At 44.9% G+C, this 18,047-nt stretch overlaps 1 protein-coding gene across 6 annotated transcripts in view; it reads left to right on the top strand.

Annotated features, from left to right (window-relative positions):
• Positions 1-18,047, top strand: part of LOC140427083 (teneurin-2-like) — a 3,867,843-nt gene that overhangs the window by 3,797,381 nt on the left and 52,415 nt on the right. For all 6 annotated transcript variants that reach the window (XM_072512582.1, XM_072512581.1, XM_072512584.1 and 3 more), the window contains 2 exons: positions 8,370-8,513; positions 14,152-14,401. In XM_072512582.1, coding sequence (XP_072368683.1) covers positions 8,370-8,513; positions 14,152-14,401 — 394 coding nt within the window. The remainder of the gene's footprint in view (positions 1-8,369; positions 8,514-14,151; positions 14,402-18,047) is intronic.

The raw sequence follows: 18,047 nt of genomic DNA, 5'->3' as shown, positions 1-18,047 counted from the left end.
TCGATAATGACCCTTCATGAGATCGGAGAAAGGATAGAACTGCAGAATCTTTACAGTGAAGAAGGATTCCTTCAGCCCATCTGGACTGCACTGACTCTCTTAAAGAGCTTCTACCTAATCCCACTCTCCTGCCTTATCCCCGTAATCTTCCATATTTATTTCTTTTCAGATAGTAATCCAACTCCCTTTTGAATACCTCGATCAAACCTGCCTCCACCACCATCTTGGGAAGTTTGTTCCAGACTCCAACCACCCTCTGAGTGAAATAAATGTTCCTTAACATTTTTATTCCTTTTTGGCCAATTATATTGAATCTGTACCCTCTAGTTCTCTCTTGAGTAGAAAGAGCTTCTCACTATTGTCAAGTGAGAGTACCTTTAAGAAATGGGTGTTTCAGAAATGTACCTTTAAGAAATGGGTGTTTATCAGTGATGTCAGAGTGTGGGTGGAGCTTTTTACTTTCGTTTTAGGATGTTTGCTGCAGGGTGTGTTTTAGTTTCATTTTCAGTGTTGGAGCTGAAGCCAGACAAAGCAGGTGTACTGCTGTTCTCTCTGCCATAAAAAGACTATCGCTTGATCATTTGGTGAATTCAGAATTATAAATGTTCTCAGTAGTGAATGTAAATCTAATGTGCTTCTGATAAAAGGTGTTTCTTTTGTCTTCTGGATGTTGTTTGGGAAGTTATTAAGGATTACTTAGTGTTGTATTCTTTGGGGGTTGTATTTGAATTAATGGTTGCTAAGATGGTCACTGTATGTTTTAAAAAGGTTAACTTGAGTTCATAGAATAAACATTGTTTTGCTTTAAAAAATACTTTTCCATTTCTGCTGTACAACACCTGTAGAGGGGGCCGTGTGCTCCCCATACCACAATCTATTAAAAGTTGTGGGTCAGGTGAACTCCATGATATACTGAAGGGTTTGGCCCAACACTATTTATCCTGCCCATACTCCTCAGGATCTTGAATATCTCTATCAAGTCTCCTCTCAGCTTTCTTTACTCCAAGGGAAACAGACCCAACCTCTCCAATCTATCCTCATAGCTACAGTTCTTTATCCTTGGAATTATTCTTGTGAATCTCATCTGTGCTCTCTCCAATCTCTCCAATCCACCTTTCCATCCTTCTTCAAGTATGGTACCCAGAAGGGGACACAGTACTCCAGATGAGGCCTTCTCATCTAAACAGGGGCTGTTTAGCACAGGGCTAAATTGCTGGCTTTGAAAGCAGACCAGCAGCACGGTTCAATTCCCGTAACAGCCTCCCCGAACAGGCGCCGGAATGTGGCGACTAGGGGCTTTTCACAGTAACTTCATTTGAAGCCTACTTGTGACGATAAGCAATTTTCATTTTTTTCATTTTTTTCTAGTGTCTTATACAAGTTCATCGTGAATTCCTTACTCTTCTACTCAATGTCCCTAAAGCTTAAGATACAATGGGTGCGATTTAATGGAAAGGTTTCCAAGTGGGGTTTTGCTGGGAGTTTGGTCCCAGTTTGTGGATTCCAGTACTGAACAGGGCTCGCCAGAGGTCTCCGAGGTGAAGGAGATATAAACTACATATTAGAGGGAGACTAGCTATCCACTCCAATATGCAGATTTGCCAAAAAGTGACACCGCTCACAATCGCGCTGGACATCGCAAGGCGTTGCGACCCAGATAGAACCCGGGAGCGCAAGGGCACACTGCTTTTCGGGTGCAGCGTGGCCATTCGATTGCGCCCATTGTAAAGTTGACCATTCAAGGTCTCTTCATTTCCTACTTCTCTGACCAGCTTCAGCTTGGCGGAAAAGCCACACAGGCTTCCTCACCCATTTCTTTGTTAAAATTGCAGTCATATCTTCATGTCATTTTTAAAGACAGGATGCACAGCTTCAGCAGAGTGCTTAGCTTCTGAACAGGTTAGAATCAGGATTGACACAAAGCAGCTGAGAAACTGGTAGATCAGTTAGCATTTAAAAAATAATATAGCCTGCCAGGTTATGTCCCGACAGGTAGGGTTAAATTTCTCCCCTTGGAATTCAGAACTTTACTTTAATCAAGCTGATGCAGTATATTATACATCAAATTTTAGTCTAATCAGAAAAAAGGAAAAATTTGAATGCTTTACTAAGCCCTCAACCATAGCTTCCTGTGTTATAATTGCATTTTAAGCCCTACTCCAAAGTTATCTAAAAGACAAATTTGTCTTTGGGAAAAAGGCTTTTTATAAGAGATGAAGGATTGTATTGACTCTGCACTGTCTTACATAGAGTTGTAGATTATAGGCTTATATTACGTTCATTTTGTGACATGAAGAATCTACTTTGGTAGCGTTTATTATCCTCTTAACGTGAATAGGCACCTTTTCTCCTGATAACTGCCTGGAACCTAGAAAAGTTACCAAAAACTTGCATATTTACCGAGTTGAGTTATTATTTGAAGCAAGCGTGTTCAATCTTATAGTGTGAGGGGCTACATTTCAATTTTTCAAGCCCCACAGCAAAAAATCCTCTGGGCGGACTTTGGTGATATTTTGCCCAAGTATAGCCCCGATGTGGGTCATCTGGTGCCCCCAAAATCCAACAGAAGGCCCCCCTCTCCCCATAATGCAAATCCTGTCCCCCCCCCCCCCCCACTGATAAGTAGGGTAATCCTCCCCCCCCCCCAACAACGACCATGGGAATTGCCCCATCAGAGACCCCCATCAGAGACCCCCATCAGTCACCCCTGCCTAAAAGCAAAAGAGCAGTCAAGACAGTAGAATGAAAGCGAGGCAGGGCAGCCTTCCTTTTTGGCTTATTCCCCAGTATTTACACTGAAAAATACACTGGGGTGGATTCTCTGTTACCCAATGCTGATATTGCGATTCCTGATCGGGTGGAGAATAAATGATTGAGGGAAAACTATTTTGACACTGGGTACCAAGCCCATTGTGATGCTCCAAACCCATGCCGACGGCCTCAGCGCGCTCTACGCCCCACGCTGGTGGGAGCATGCAAATCACCAAGTCTGATTCTCCATTCCCCCCTCACGCACCGATCTCCATAGCAGGAAATCCTGCGGGCAGGACTTGCATTGAGGGGTGAGGGGGACCCGCCCCTTGACCTCATTATCAGGCCGCTTGCTCAAAATGGCGGCCCGTTATTGGGATTCCAACAGAATCCAGCAAGCTCTCTCCATGCATAAATTAACATGGTGAATACAAAGAACAATACAGCACTGGAGCAGGCCCTTCGGCCCTCCAAGCCTGTACCAGTCATGATACCAACCTTTGCCAAAACCCTCAGCACTTCCTTATGCCATATCCCTCTATACCCATCCTATCCTGTTTGTCAAGATGCCTTTTGAACGCCGTTAAATGTTAATGTTAAAACCCTCAAGGATGTCTCTGTATCAGGACAGTTAGATTCCAGGTGACCTCTTCTGAATATGAGCTCCCCCAGTAATGAGGGGCCGGGGGTTCTCCCTTAAGGGCAGCACAATAGCATAGTGGTTAGCACAGTTGCAGCACAGCTCCAGGGTCCTAGGTACGATTCCTAGCTTGGGTCACTGTATGTGCATAGTCTGCACGTTCTCCCCGTGTCTGGGTGAGTTTCCTCCGGGTGGTCCGGTTTCCTCCCAGAGTCCAAAAATGTGCAGGTTAGATGGATAGGCTATGATAAATTGCCCTTAGTGTCCAAAGAAGGTTAGTTGGGGTTACGGGGACAGGGTGGAGGTGTGGGGATAGGGTGGTGGTGTGGGCTTGGGTAGGGTGCTCTTTCCAAGGGCTGGTGCAGACTCGATGCGCCGAATGGCCTCCTTCTGCACTGTAAATTCTATTAACTGGGCGAATCAGACCTCTAGTGTAAAAACCCTGACCCGGGAGCAGGTCGGGGAGGGACACCCTTCGAGGAGTGGAGAGTAATAATAATGATGATAATCGCTTATTGTCGTGAGTAGGCTTGAATGAGGTTACTGTGAAAAGCCCCTAGTCGCCACATTCCGGCACCTGTTCGGGGAGGCCGGTACGGGAATTGAACCCGTGCTGCTGGCGTTGTAAGCCAGTATTACAAGCCAGCTATTTAGCCCACTGTGCTAAACCAGCCCCTATCGTAAATAAATAATATCTTTGCTTTCTACCTACCTGGTCAATGCATTGTTCTTTAGTGGATTGTACATTGAAGGAGAGAGACTTGCATACCGGGCCCTGCTCCTCGCAACACAGGACTCCTGCTCCTCGCACCACAGGACTCCAGTTGTGGTTCTTCGCTGGCGGGAGCACTTCGAACATAGAACACAGAACAGTACAGCACAGTACAGGCCCTTTGGCCCACGATGTTGTGCCGACCTTTTATCCTAATCTGAGATCAACCTAACCTACACCCCTTCAATTTACTGCTGTCCATGTGCCTGCCCAAGAATCGCTTAAATGTCCCGAATGACTCTGACTCCACCATCTCCACTGGCAGTGCATTCCACACACCCACCACTCTCTGTGTAAAGAACCGACCTCTGCCATCTCCCCTATATCTTCCTCCAATTACCTTAAAATTATGTCCCCTCGTGACAGTCATTTCCGCCCTGGGGAAAGGTCTCTGGCTATCGGCTCTATCTATGCCTCTCATCACCTTGTACACCTCCATCAAGTCACCTCTCTTCCTTCTTTGTTCCAATGAGAAAAACTCTAGCTCCCTCAACCTTTCTTCATAAAACATGCCCTCCAGTCCAGGCAGCATCCTGATAAATCTCCTCTGCACCGTTTCCAAAGCATCCACATCCTTCCTATTGTGAGGCGACCAGAACTGGACACAATATTCCAAGTGTGGTCTAACCAGGGTTTTATAAAACTGCAGCAAAACCTCGTGGCTTTTAAACTCAATCCCCCTGTTAATGAAAGCCAACACACTGCCTTCTTAACAACCCTACCAACCTGGGTGGCAACTTTGAGGGATCTATGTACAAGGACCCCAATATCCCTCTGTTCCTCCACACTTCCAGGAATCCTGGGCACGATTCTCCGGTCCCGCGCCAGTTGGGAGAATCGCCTGGCGTGCCATTTTTCCCCGCGACGCTGGTCCGATGCTTCACCCAAGCGGCGAGAATGGCCCCGTCGAGTTCTGCGCGGCGCAGGCCGGAGAATCTCCCGGGACACCCAAAATGGCGATTCTCCGCTACACCCGCTATTCTCCGGCCCGAATGGGCCGAGCGGCCTGCCCAAAACGACGGCTTCCCACCGGCGCCATCCACACCTGGTCGCTGCAGGCGGGAACAGCGCGGGAACGCTGGGGGGGCGGCCTATGGGGGGAGTGAGGGGGGTTCTTTCACCGGGGTAGGACTCAAAAGGGGTCTGGCCCGCGATCGGTGCCCACCGATCGGCGGGCCGGCCTCTCTGAAGGAGGACCTCCTTTCCTCCGCGCCCCGCAAGATCCATCCACCATCTTCTTGCGGGGCGGCCTCAGGGCGGACGGCAACCACGCATGCGTGGATGACGCCAGTTACGCGGTGCCGGCCGCGTCTTTTACGCGGTGCCGCATTTACGCGGCGCCAATGCCCGGCGCGCGCTGACAACGCTGCTTTCGCGACACGCCCCCCCCCCCCCCCCGAGTTCCTCGCAGCCCCGCTCCTAACCCATTTTCAGGCCTTGAATTGATTGCGATAAGGGCCGTTTCACGCCGTCGTGAAACTCAACGGCGTTCACGACGGCGTGGGCACTTAGTCGCAGGAGCGGAGAATCTTTAACCCTTTATTCAGCATTTAACCCTGTATTCAGCATTCAAATTCGACCTTCCAAAATGAATCACTTCACATTTATCTAGGGTGAACTCCATCTGCCACTTCTCAGGCCAGCTCTGCATCCTGTCAATGTCCTGTTGTAACCTGCAATAGCCCTCAACACTATCTACAACTCCACCAACCTTCATGTCATCAGCAAACTTATTAACCCTCCCTTCCACTTCCTCATCCAAGTCATTTATAAAAACCACAAAAAGCAGATTTCCATGTCATCAACAAACTTACTAACCCTCCCTTCCACTTCCTCATCCAAGTCATTTATAAAAACCACAAAGAGCAGAGGTCCCAGAACAGATCCCTGCGGGACACCACTTGTCACCGACCTCCAGACGGAATACTTTCCATCCACTACCACTCACTGCCTTCTTTCCGCCAGCCAATTCTGTATTCAGACAGCCAAATTTCCCTGTATTCCATGCCCCCTAACCTTCTGAATGAGCCTACCATGGGGAACCTTATCAAATGCCTTACTGAAATCCATATACGCCACATCCACTGCCCGACCTTCATCAATATGTCTCGTCATATCCTCAAAGAATTCAATGAGGCTTGTGAAGCATGACCTGCTCCTCACAAAGCCATGCTGACTATCTTTAATCAAACTATGTTTTTCAAAATAATCATAAATCCTATCTCTCAGAATCCTTTCCAATATTTTTCTCACCACAGACACAAGACTGACTGGTCTGTAATTCCCAAGGATTTCCCTATTCCCTTCCTTGAACAGGGGAACAACATTCGCCTCCCTCCAATCATCCGGTACTACTCCAGTGGAGAGTGAGGACGCAAAGATCATCACCAACAACACAGCAGTCTCCTCCCTCGCTTCCCGTAGTAACCTTGGGTATATCCTGTCAGGCCCAGAGGACTTCTGTATCCTGATGCTTTTCAAAATTTCCAGCACATCCTCCTTTTTAATATCAACTTGTTTGAGTCTATTAACCTGGTTCACGCTGTTCTCATGAGCAACAAGGTCCCTCTCTCTAGTGAATACTGAAGTAAAATATTAATTTATGGCCTCCTCTACCTCCTCAGAATCTAGGCACAAGTTCCCCCAACTATCCCTGATCGGCCGTACTCTCACTCTGATCATCCTCTTATTTCTTACAAGTGTAGAACGCCTTGGGGTTTTCCCTAATCCTTCCCCCCAGGGATTTTCCGTGCCCCCTTCGAGCTCTCCTAAGTCCATGTGAGTTCCTTCCTGGCTACCTTGTAACCCTCTGGAGCCGTGCCAGATCCTTGCTTCCTCACCTTTATGTAAGTTTTCTTCTTCCTCTGGACTAGAAGCTCCACTTCTCTTGTCATCCAAGGCTCCTTCACCTTACCATTCCTCCTCGTCTCAGTGGGACAGAACTATCCAGCACTCGCAGCAAGTGCTCCTTAAACAATCCCCACATTACTGTTGTGCATTTCCCCAAGAAAAACTGTTCCCACTTTATGCTCCTCAGCTCCTGTCTAATAGCAATATAATTTCCCCTCCCCCAATTCAATACCTTCCCATACTGTCTGTTCCTATCCCTCTCCTTGACTATGGTAAAGGATTTGTGGTCACTGTCACCAAAATGCTCTCCCACCGAGACATCTGACACCTGGCCTGGTTCGTTGCCAAGCAACAAATCCAATATGGCCTCCCCCCCTAGTCGGCCTATCTACATATTGAGTCAGGAATCCTTCCTGTACACACCTGACAAAATCTGCTCCATCCAAACCATTTGCAGTCAGGAGGATCCAGTCAATATTAGGGAAGTTGAAGTCACCTTTGACAACAACTTTGTTGCTTCTGCACCTTTCCAAGATCTGCCGCCCAATCTGTTCCTCCATCTCTCTGCTGCTATTGGGGGGGTCTATAGAAAACTCCCAATGAAGTGACTGCTCCTTTCTTGTTTCTAACTTCCACCCATACTGAATCAGTAGACAAACTCTTCTTGATTACCTTCTTTTCTGCAGCTGTGATGCACTCCCTAATTAACAGTGCCACTTCCCCTCCTCTTTTACCTCCCTCCCTATTCTTCTTAAAACAACTAAACCCCGCAACATCTAACAACCGTTCCTGCCCCTGTGGAATCCATGTCTCCGTAATGGCCACAAAATCGTAGTTCATCAGAGAATCCAGGCCACTAGATTCAAAACCACAGGTTCAAAACCTAAAGTCTGTCTTTGTCATGGGTTACCCAATAAATCACCAGTTTTTTGCCTTTCCCAATCTTTCCCCATCAATTGAGGTGATTGTAGTTCAAAACAAACAAACAGCTCTTCCCCCTAAAGTACCATGCTGGTCATGTGATTTCTTGGAAAAGGCGCACTTGTTGACAATTCCAAGGTGAACTTTTGACCTTTTTAAAAATAAACTCCAGGTCAGAATCCATGCAACGTCTTTCGACATTTTGAAAGAAAAATCCAGTTCATGCGGATATGGTTTCCCCAACAGTATGAATGTATCCACATTCCTCTGCATTGTAATCTTACCCAGACTTGTGATTTATTTATTTTTGTTGAATCACAGTGAGAGGAGGGAAGAGAAAGGAGGACAGGTATACTGTGAATTCTGATGCATGATTATGATTGCGAAAATGAAAAATATTGTCAACTAAATTTCCTTTGCTTGTTTGTTTTTCAGTGTCAGTTGGATATGAATATGAATCTTGTCCAAATCTTATACTGTGGGAGAAGAGAACTGCCCTGCTGCAGGGCTATGAACTGGATCCATCCAACCTGGGGGGTTGGTCGCTGGATAAGCACCACGTGTTGAACGTGAAAAGTGGTGGGTTGGCCAATTTCTTGTAGCTTATTCTACTCAATTTCTTCGAATGCACAATCGTTTCAAATACCTGTTATGCTGTGACAATTTAATTTGGATTCTGACAGATTTTACAACTATTATAAGTTCATATGACAGACAGTTACTTTTTCGGAGGAAAATCATGATTATTTTCAGAACAAAATGAGGCGGGTTCAGCCCATCATGTCTGTCCTAACTTTACAGTAGCAGTTCAAAACGAATCCACTGCCTGAATTTTTCCGGTCCTTCCCACCGTCAGGATCTTCCAGTCCGGCTGCTGGCGACCTCACCACGATGCGTTCCCCAGCGGCTTAGTGAGGGCTTAGTGGGGGTGGGGGGGTAAGGTGAGAGGCTTTGTGATGGGATCGAAAAAGCCATTGAGGTGTGGTGCCAAATTACGGAGGCTTTGCAGGCAGGCACCTGGATCCAGGAGGCAAGTATGAAAACAACTAACTCCTGAATCCACCAAGCCCTTGGTCAAAGCCGGAAATGGAAAGGTTGGATCTGGATTTCTGCCAGGAACAGATTTTTGAGACTTTAACCCCTCGCCCAACCCAAAGGGATGGATTAGTGCTAGGTCCAAAGATTGGACAGATTTTACGAACCAGCAAAGAGTGACTTTAAAAAATCAAAGAGGGAGAAAGCTAGCTGGAAATATAAAAACAGATGATAAGAGTCTCTACAAGTAGTTAAATAGGAAAAGAGTAACTAAAGTGAATGCTGGTCCTCTAGAGGGTGGGTCGGAGGAATCAATAATTAAAAGCAGAAGCTAAGGAATGGGTATATTGTGTCTATCTTCACTTTAGAAAATTTTCCAAAGTTACTTAAAATTCAAGAGGTGAAACATAGGGAGGGACTGAAAATAATTACCATCACTGGGAAATCTATTAGACCTAAAGGCTGACAAATCCCCAGGAACAGATGACCTGCATCCTAGGGTCTTAAAAGAAGTGACTGCAGCGATAATCTTCCAAAATTCCTTTGATTCTGGAAGGATGCCAGTAGATTGAAACAAGGCAAATATGACACCTTTATTCAAGAAAGGAGGGAGATAGAAAACAGGGAACTATAGGCAAGTTAATCTCACATTTATCATGGGGAAAGTGCTAGAATTATTTATTAAGGGTGTTACAGGAGGATACTTGGAAAAACATAAGGGATCAGGCAGAGTCAACATGGTTTTATGTAAGGGAAATTGTGTTTAACTAATATATTAGATTTGTTTGAGGAAGAAACTAGCAAGATAAATAATGGAGAACCTCGAGATCTGGTGTACTTTGATTTCCAAAAGGCATTTGATAAATCCCACATCAAAGGTGTGTCACAAAATAAGAGCACATTGTGTGCGGGTAGTTATAGGCCGGTAAGCTTAACTTCGGTTGTAGGGAAAATGCTGGAATCTATCATTAAGGAGGAAATAGCGGGGCACCTGGAGGGAAATTGTCCCATTGGGCAGTCGCAGCATGGGTTCACAAAGGGTAGGTCGTGTCTGACTAATTTGGTAGAATTTTTTGAGGATGTTACCAATGAAGTAGATAATGGGGAGCCAATGGATGTGGTATATCTGGATTTCCAGAAAGCTTTTGACAAGGTGCCACACAAATGATTGCTGCATAAACTAAAGATGCATGGCATTGAGGGTAAAGTGGTGGCATGGGTAGAGGATTGGTTAACTAACAGAAAGCAGAGAGTGGGGATAAATGGGTGTTTCTCTGGTTGGCAACCTGTAACTAGTGGGGTCCCTCAAGGATCAGTGTTGGGCCCGCAGTTGTTCACAATTTACATAGACGATTAGGAGTTGGGGACCAAGTGCAATGTGTCAAAGTTTGCAGACGACACTAAGATGAGTGGTAAAGCAAAAAGTGCAGAGGATACCGGAAGTCTGCAGAAGGATTTGGATAGGTTAGGTGAATGGGCTAGGGTCTGGCAGATGGAATTCAATGTTGCCAAGTGTGAGGCTATCCATTTTGGGAGGAATAACAGCAGAATGGATTATTATTTAAACGGTAAGATGTTAAAACATGCTGCTGTGCAGAGGGACCTGGGTGTGCTGGTGCACGAGTCGCAAAAAGTTGGTGTGCAGGTGCAACAGGTGATTAAGAAGGCTAATCGAGTTTTGTCTTTCATTGCTAGAGGGATGGAGTTCAAGACTAGGGAGGTTATGCTGCAATTGTATAGGGTGTTGGTGAGGCCGCATCTGGAGTATTGTGTTCAGTTTTGGTCTCCTTACCTGAGAAAGGACATAGTGGCACTGGAGGGAGTGCAGAGGAGATTCACTAGGTTGATCCCAGAGTTGAGGGGATTAGATTATGACGAGAGGTTGAGTAGACTGGGACTGTACTCATTGGAGTTTAGAAGGATGCGGGGGGGGATCTTATTGAAACATATAAAATTATGAAGGGAATAGATAGGATAGATGCGGGCAGGTTGTTTCCACTGGTCGGGGAGAGCAGAACTAGGGGGCATAGCCTCAAAATAAGGGGAAGTAGATTTAGGACCGAGTGTAGGAGGAACTTCTTCACCCAAAGGGTTGTGAATCTCTGGAATTCCTTGCCCAGTGAAGCAGTTGAGGCTCCTTCTTTAAACGTTTTTAAGAAAAAGACAGATGCCCTTCTAAAGAATAAAGGGATTCGGGGATATGGTGTACGGGCCAGAGAGTGGAGCTGAGTCCACAAAGATCAGCCATGATCTCATTAAATGGCGGAGCAGGCTCGAGGGGCCAGATGGCCTACTCCTGTTCCTAGTTCTTATGTTCTTATGTATAGAGGGCTATATATTAGTATGCATAAAGGATTGGTTGACTAACAGGAATGTGATTAGTGGAATGTCATAGGGATCAGTGCTGGGGCTTCAACTATGTAGATTCCATACCAATGACTTGGATGAAGGGACCAAATGGATGGTAGCTAAATTTGCAGATGACACCAAGATAAGTGGGAAAGTAAGTTATCAAGAGTAGGTAAAGAGTCTGAGAAGATAAATGGAATTTTGACATTTATTGAAAGCGGAATGGCATTTTCAAGTAGGGAAGTTTTATTGCAGCTGTTCAGGGTTTCAGTGAGACCACACCTGGAGAATTGTGTACAGTTTGGTCTCCTTATTTTGAAAAGGATATAATTGTATTAGGAGCAGTTCAGCGAAGGTTTATTTGATTCATTCCAACGATCCTCTCCTCAGATCAATGTGGCTTTTGAAATGTTTTATCAGGATCTCTATAGATCAGAGACTCCAGCGGATTTTTTGGATGGATTATCCATCCCGACTGTGGGGAGGGAGAGGTGTGAAAAGTTGGAATCTCTGTTGGGCTCAGAGGAAATTATGAAATGCATTGAGTTGATGCAGACTGGTAAAGCTCTTCGTCCTGATGGCTTCCCCATTGACTTGTATAAGACGTTTGAGGTGCAATTTGTACTTTTCAAGTTTAGATATGTTTAACAACTCCTTATTCTGGGGTTCATTGCCCTTTATTCTTGTGCAGGCCTCTATTTCCTTGATCTTTAAGAAAGACAAGGACCCAACAGAGTGTGGATCATACAGACATATTTTACTTTTAAATGTGGATGTCAAGTTACTTGTTAAAATGCTGGCACTGCGGTTAGAGCACTGCCTCCCAGAGGTGACCTTGGAAGACTAGACAGGCTTCGTTAAGGGTCAGCAATTGGCATCCAACATACATCATCTGTTAAATGTTGTCCTTTTCCCTCCTCTGTGCTCGAGTGGGAATATCTCTTTGAGCTTCTTCGGAGTTTGGATTTGGACAAAAGTTAATATCCTGGATTTGTTTACTTTATAGGGCCCCCACTGCGAGTGTTCATACAAATACTTGGAATTCTGGCTACTTCCTGTTGAGTAGGGACACGAGGCAGGGATGTCATTTGTCTATACTCCTGGTTGCTTTGGCAATAGAACCAGTTGTTATAGATCTTCTATTAAGTGGAGTGGGATAAGTCGGGGAGGCGAGGAGCATGGGGTGCCCTTGAAGGCATGACCTTCTTTATATCACGGACCCAGTATCTGGGATAATGAAACTGCTTGGGAGTTTTGGCTCCTCGTCTGGGTGTAAGTTGAATTTGGATAAGAACCAGTACTTTCCTGTTAAATCCCCGGGGAGGAGAGCCCATTTGGGGACACTACCTTTTCGCCTTGCTAGAACTTGCTTTCATTATCTGGGAATCCGGGTGGCCTCTCGGATGGGCCTCTCTTCATAAATTAAATTATACTAGTCTGGTCAATGGTGTCAAATTTGACTTGCAGAAGTGGAACGACCTCCCCCTGTCCTTGGCGGGCAGGGTTCAGACTATTAAAATGAACGTGCTCCCAAGATTTTTATTTATTTTTCAATGTCTCCCCACTTTTCTCTCCAAGCCCTTCTTTATCAAAGTTAATAAATTAGTATTTTCATTTATTTGGGTGGGTAAGACCCCAAGGATCCACAGGGTGTTGCTCCAGAGAAACAGGCAGTCAGGAGGCTTGGCTTAACCCAAGTTATTATTTTACTATTGGGCAGCCAATAATCAGAAAGTACTATCGTGGTTCACTGATCTGAGTTCCATATGGGGGCAAATGGAGGCGAGTTTCTGAAAGGGTCCTAACCTTAGGGCAATAGTAACCACATCGCTGCTGTTCTCTCTGGTAAGATTTTCCCAGAATCCAGTAATGGTGCCCACCCTGAGAATATGGAGGTAGTTCAGGCAGCACTTTAAACTCAGTTCTATGCCTTTGTTGGCCCCCCCATCTGCAATAATCACTTTTTTTTCCACAGGTTTAGACTCAACATTTCGGTCATGGGGGGAGGGAGGATGCTTGGAGAGATTTGGGAACCTGTATCTGGAGGGAGGGTTTGCCAGCTTTAAGGCGCTGTCAGAGAAATTTCAATTCCCTAGCTCCAGTCTTTTCAGATACTTTCAAGTTCGCGTTTTTTCACACACGACTTTTCCCTCTTTCCCTTGGCACCAGGATTGTGTCTTTGAGCGGGACTGATGGGGGGACTATTTTGTGCATATTTGGCCAGATCCTATCAGCGGAGTCGGCTCCATTGAATGAGGTGAAGGTGAAATGGGTTGGGTCCATTTTGGTTGATGAGTTGTGGAGCGAGGTCCTTCACATGGTGAACTCCACGTCCTCATGTGCTCTGCTTAGTCTGATCCACTTCAAGGTGGTGCCCAGGGCGTATCTGACTAAAGCGAAGATAAGTGGATTCTGCTCTGGGGTGGTGGACAGGTGTGAGCATTGTTCTCAGGGCCGCCAACCACACTCATATGTTCTGGTCTTGTCCCAAGTTAGTAAGCTTTTCGGTCTCTTTCTTCAACACCACATCAGAGATACTTAATGTTGAGTTGGAACCATGTCCGCTGGTGGCCATTTTCAGGGTGTCAGACTCATTGGTGCTCGAGACGGAGGTGGCTGTCCTCGCCTTTGCCTCATTAATAGCCCAGAGATGAGTTCTACCTGGGTGGAGTTCTCCTACTCCCCCCTCACTCGTTCTCCTTCCCCCTTTTCCAAGCCTTTTGGAACCACATTTTGCAACGAACCCTATTGGTCTCCGGCATTCTGCTGTTGGCTGTCATTAATGTTTGAAATAAAATGTTGTTGCTCATCCTTCTCTCGCTGTCTTCACCAGGTGTCTTGCACAAAGGAAATGGAGAAAACCAGTTTCTATCTCAGCAGCCAGCGGTGATCAACAGCATCATGGGAAATGGACGCAGACGAAGCATCTCCTGCCCCAGTTGCAATGGCCTTGCTGATGGAAACAAGCTATTGGCCCCTGTTGCCTTGGCTGTTGGTATAGATGGCAGTCTGTACATTGGAGATTTCAACTTTATCAGACGTGTTTTTCCTGCCAGAAATGTCACCAGCATCCTGGAGCTGAGGTAGGAGACTTCGTCATCAATCCCCGTCACCTGGAGGTTATTGGGCTGCTGCATTATTGGCTGTAGCACTGTGACTAAATTTTCCTTTGATTATATCTGGACTATAAGCTGATCACTCCAGGAAATACCATCATTCCATTATATTTTTAAATCACCGCAAAGAGAAAAGTATGGAGGTGTCACACACTTGGGTTTCTTAAAAAGACGATGCAAGGTTTATTCTGGAGATGTTGCTTCATACAAGTCTCAGATGCAGCCCATGCAACCACCCTGCCGATGCCAGTACACATCACCTGAGTTTGACCGGCAGAGATGTACTACTTAAATACGTAACACCCCACTCCCTTTACTTCTTTAGACCCAAACAATAACTATTTTAAACAACAGACCCAATTAACATTAGATACATTACTTTGCATCAATATTTCCTATATATATAATTAAAAAGACAATCTCACAGGTGGCCGTCTATTTCTTTTGGGTTGTGTTTAACATTCTGGAACCTGCCTTCTCGAGACCTTTGAATGTCTTCTTTCTCTTTTGTTGGTAGTATTTCCTGTGAAGTTATTTCAGTGTCCCTCTCCATTGGTGTTGAAGGTTCTTCAGAAACAGAATCTGAATTTGTCTTCTGTGTTTGGTCTCTGTTCAGAAGTGTCACTGCTTAGATTTTCCGACGGAAATACTTCCTGGGCAGTTTCAATGATTTTGCTTTAGAAGCTAGTAATTGGTCAGTCTGACGTCACCAAACTCTCTCATCAACTGTCTATACCGTGTATTATATTGGAGCTGTTTTTGTTAGGAGAACTGCAGGTACCCATTTATCATTGGTAGTGTAGGTTCTTGCCAACACTCTGTATCCTTGAATAAATACTCTCTTTTTAGAGTTTTATTCCACCCTAGCAATCTGCACTTGCTGTTGTTTGACAATCTCTGAAGTATCAGGTGGCATTAAAAGGTCAAACTTTGTTCTTCGATTTCTTTTGAAAAGCAGCATTGCTGATGAACTCTGGGTCATTGCGTGTGTGGTGTTTCAGAATGACATCAAAAAGTTATTCACTTGTCTTGACAATGTACCATAGTCCTTTGATGCATTTATTGAGTGTTTAAGTGACTGTACGAATCACTCGGCCAATCCATAGATGGAAGGTTGGTATGGAGCCGACTTGATGTGCTGTATTCCATTTCCTTTTAAGTAGTCTTTGAACTCCTCGGAAGTGAAACAACCTGCTCCGGTCTACCAGATCTCGCAAATATTTCATCCAACTTCCAATAGATTGTTCTGCTGTCGTGGATTTCATAATCACTACCTCTGGTCATTTACAATGTGTATCTACAGTTATTAGGAACATGTATCCCTCAATTGGACCAGCATGGTCGATGTGTATTCTCTGTCATGGATGTTTCAGCCATTCCCACGGATGTAAGCATTGAGTGGTGGAGTGTTTCTTAGTTTTACACAGGGCTGACATTGCTCCACTTTCTCTTTGATTTGGGCATCTAAGCATAGCCACCAAAAATAGTTACGTGTTAGTTTCTTCATCCTCACCACACTAGGAAGTCACCCATGCAGCTGGTGGAGGATTTTTTTGTGCCAGTGCGGAGGAATAATCTCCCAAATTCTCCACAGTAAGACTCCACTCTGGAGTATCAGCCCAAGTTGTCTTGTGATGTAAGGCTGGATTTTATGATGTATGTTTGACATTGTTCCTTTTAGGACCATTTCTATAAACGTCCCCCCATCACTGGATTGGTTTTTGTGCAACTCTGTACTTGAGATGAAGTCACAAGTACATTATCCACATGTGAGAAATATAGGATGTTGACCAGATTGACTTAAGGTTCCTACTTGATTTGCAACGACAATCTTGATTTTTCCCAACCATGCTCTACCAAATAAAGCAAAAAAGTTTTCCCGGCCATTGTGGAGAGGCAACTCCGCTGTTTGCCCATTTACTTCCACTTTTACCATAATGTATCCTTTTGGTGGTACGACCTCTTCTGTCTACGTCCATAGGATAACATTTGATGGCTTCAATGGCAGATGTTTTAACTGCCTGTTATCAATTGTCTGCGGTATCAATAATACATCTGCTCCTGTATCCACTTCCATATTTACTTCCATCATGTTGTGGAAATACCCAGAAATGTGTGTATCGTCCCGTACTGACAAGACGTCTAGTTTCAGCTCTTGAAGGTTCAGGTACATCATCTCCTAAGGGGTCTTGAACTTCATCTATCATCTTTTTGACTCGACTAATAGGCAGAGGTGTTTTTGTTTTCTTACACATCTTCGGTGTTGGTGACGTTTGCCGTGTCCAGCCTGCTTTGACAATATGGCCCATTTTGCCACAGCTCTTGCACTTATTTTCTCTATTCTAGCATTCACCCGTTGAATGTCCAACTTGTGCACATCGATGGCAGGATTGTTTTTGGTGGTCTCCATCACGTGGATCTTCGCTCCAGCTCCTATCTGTGAAGCCTCTTGTATTCCATTGACTTTGCAATTTGTCCTGCTGATTTAAGAGTTCAGGTGCCTTCAGTAAACAGCTTTCTCTCAATCGCTTTGTTGCAGAGTCCACATAACACTGCCTGTCACAAAGGGTGTCACCCAGTGTTGCAACAAACTCACAGTATTTTACTAACCTTCTTAAGGTCACCACGAATTGTAAGCTGCTTTTTCCTGACTATGGCAGCAGAACTGAAATCTTTCTGCAATAATAAATGGTCTTCTAGAATCTTCATCAATTCATTGTTGGTTTTAGCTCCCGGCTTTTCTGGATGGACTAAATTTTGCAATAGTATAAAGTATTATGCCCTACTGAACTGAGAAATGTTGCAACCTTTAGGTTCTCCGGTATTTGATTAGCTACGAGATAAAGTTGAAATCTCTGTGAGTTCCAAGTCTCACATTCTTCATCAAATGCAGCCATGGCGCCACCTTTGACTGCCATTTGGGATACCGGGCTCCCAGAGTCTATACTTTTTTCAGCCTTCCTCCCTTCCTTTTTTTTATACATATGAAGCAAGAGGTCTCCTAATCCACAATGCAAAAATGATTTTTCTGCCTGGGCTCGTGTTTGTTTCATTCGAGTGGTAGCTTGCACAGAATTGGGCAGACTTTTGAATTCCCATTCCCGCACCCCATTTCACTTCGCCATGTGTGCAGCCCCTGCAGCTTCGAGTCGACCCACTTCTCACGACAAGGTAGGTTTTTTTTAAACCTTTGTTCTGACTTATGGTTGATTTTTTTTTTCAAACGTTTCTGTATTGGCGGCTTTTCCTTCGCTCGACATTTGAATCTGGTCCCGAGAATCTTCTCGCTCGGTCTTGTCACCCATTTTCACTTTTCTCGTCAACAGTTTCCTCTTTTTTTATATTTTTAAATCACCGCAAAGAGAAAAAATATGGAGGTGGCACACACTTGGGTTATCTAAAAACAAGATACAAAGTTTACTGTGGAGATGGTGCTTCATACAAGTCTCAGATGGAAGAGAGAAAACAAAGCCCGTGCAAACACAGATCACTACTGATCATGTGGTGTTCCACCAGCAGAGACAAACTATTTAAATACTATACACGTACATTACACAATGCCTTGCTACATTAGAATTGCTGTTGCTATTTCTTCTTTAATTAAAAGTTATTT

This window comes from Scyliorhinus torazame, chromosome 7 (assembly GCF_047496885.1).
Source record: "Scyliorhinus torazame isolate Kashiwa2021f chromosome 7, sScyTor2.1, whole genome shotgun sequence".
In the NCBI taxonomy this organism is placed as follows: domain Eukaryota; kingdom Metazoa; phylum Chordata; class Chondrichthyes; order Carcharhiniformes; family Scyliorhinidae; genus Scyliorhinus; species Scyliorhinus torazame.
The sequence above is the reverse complement of the archived record's forward strand: the minus strand, read 5'-3'. Positions and strand labels throughout refer to the sequence as shown.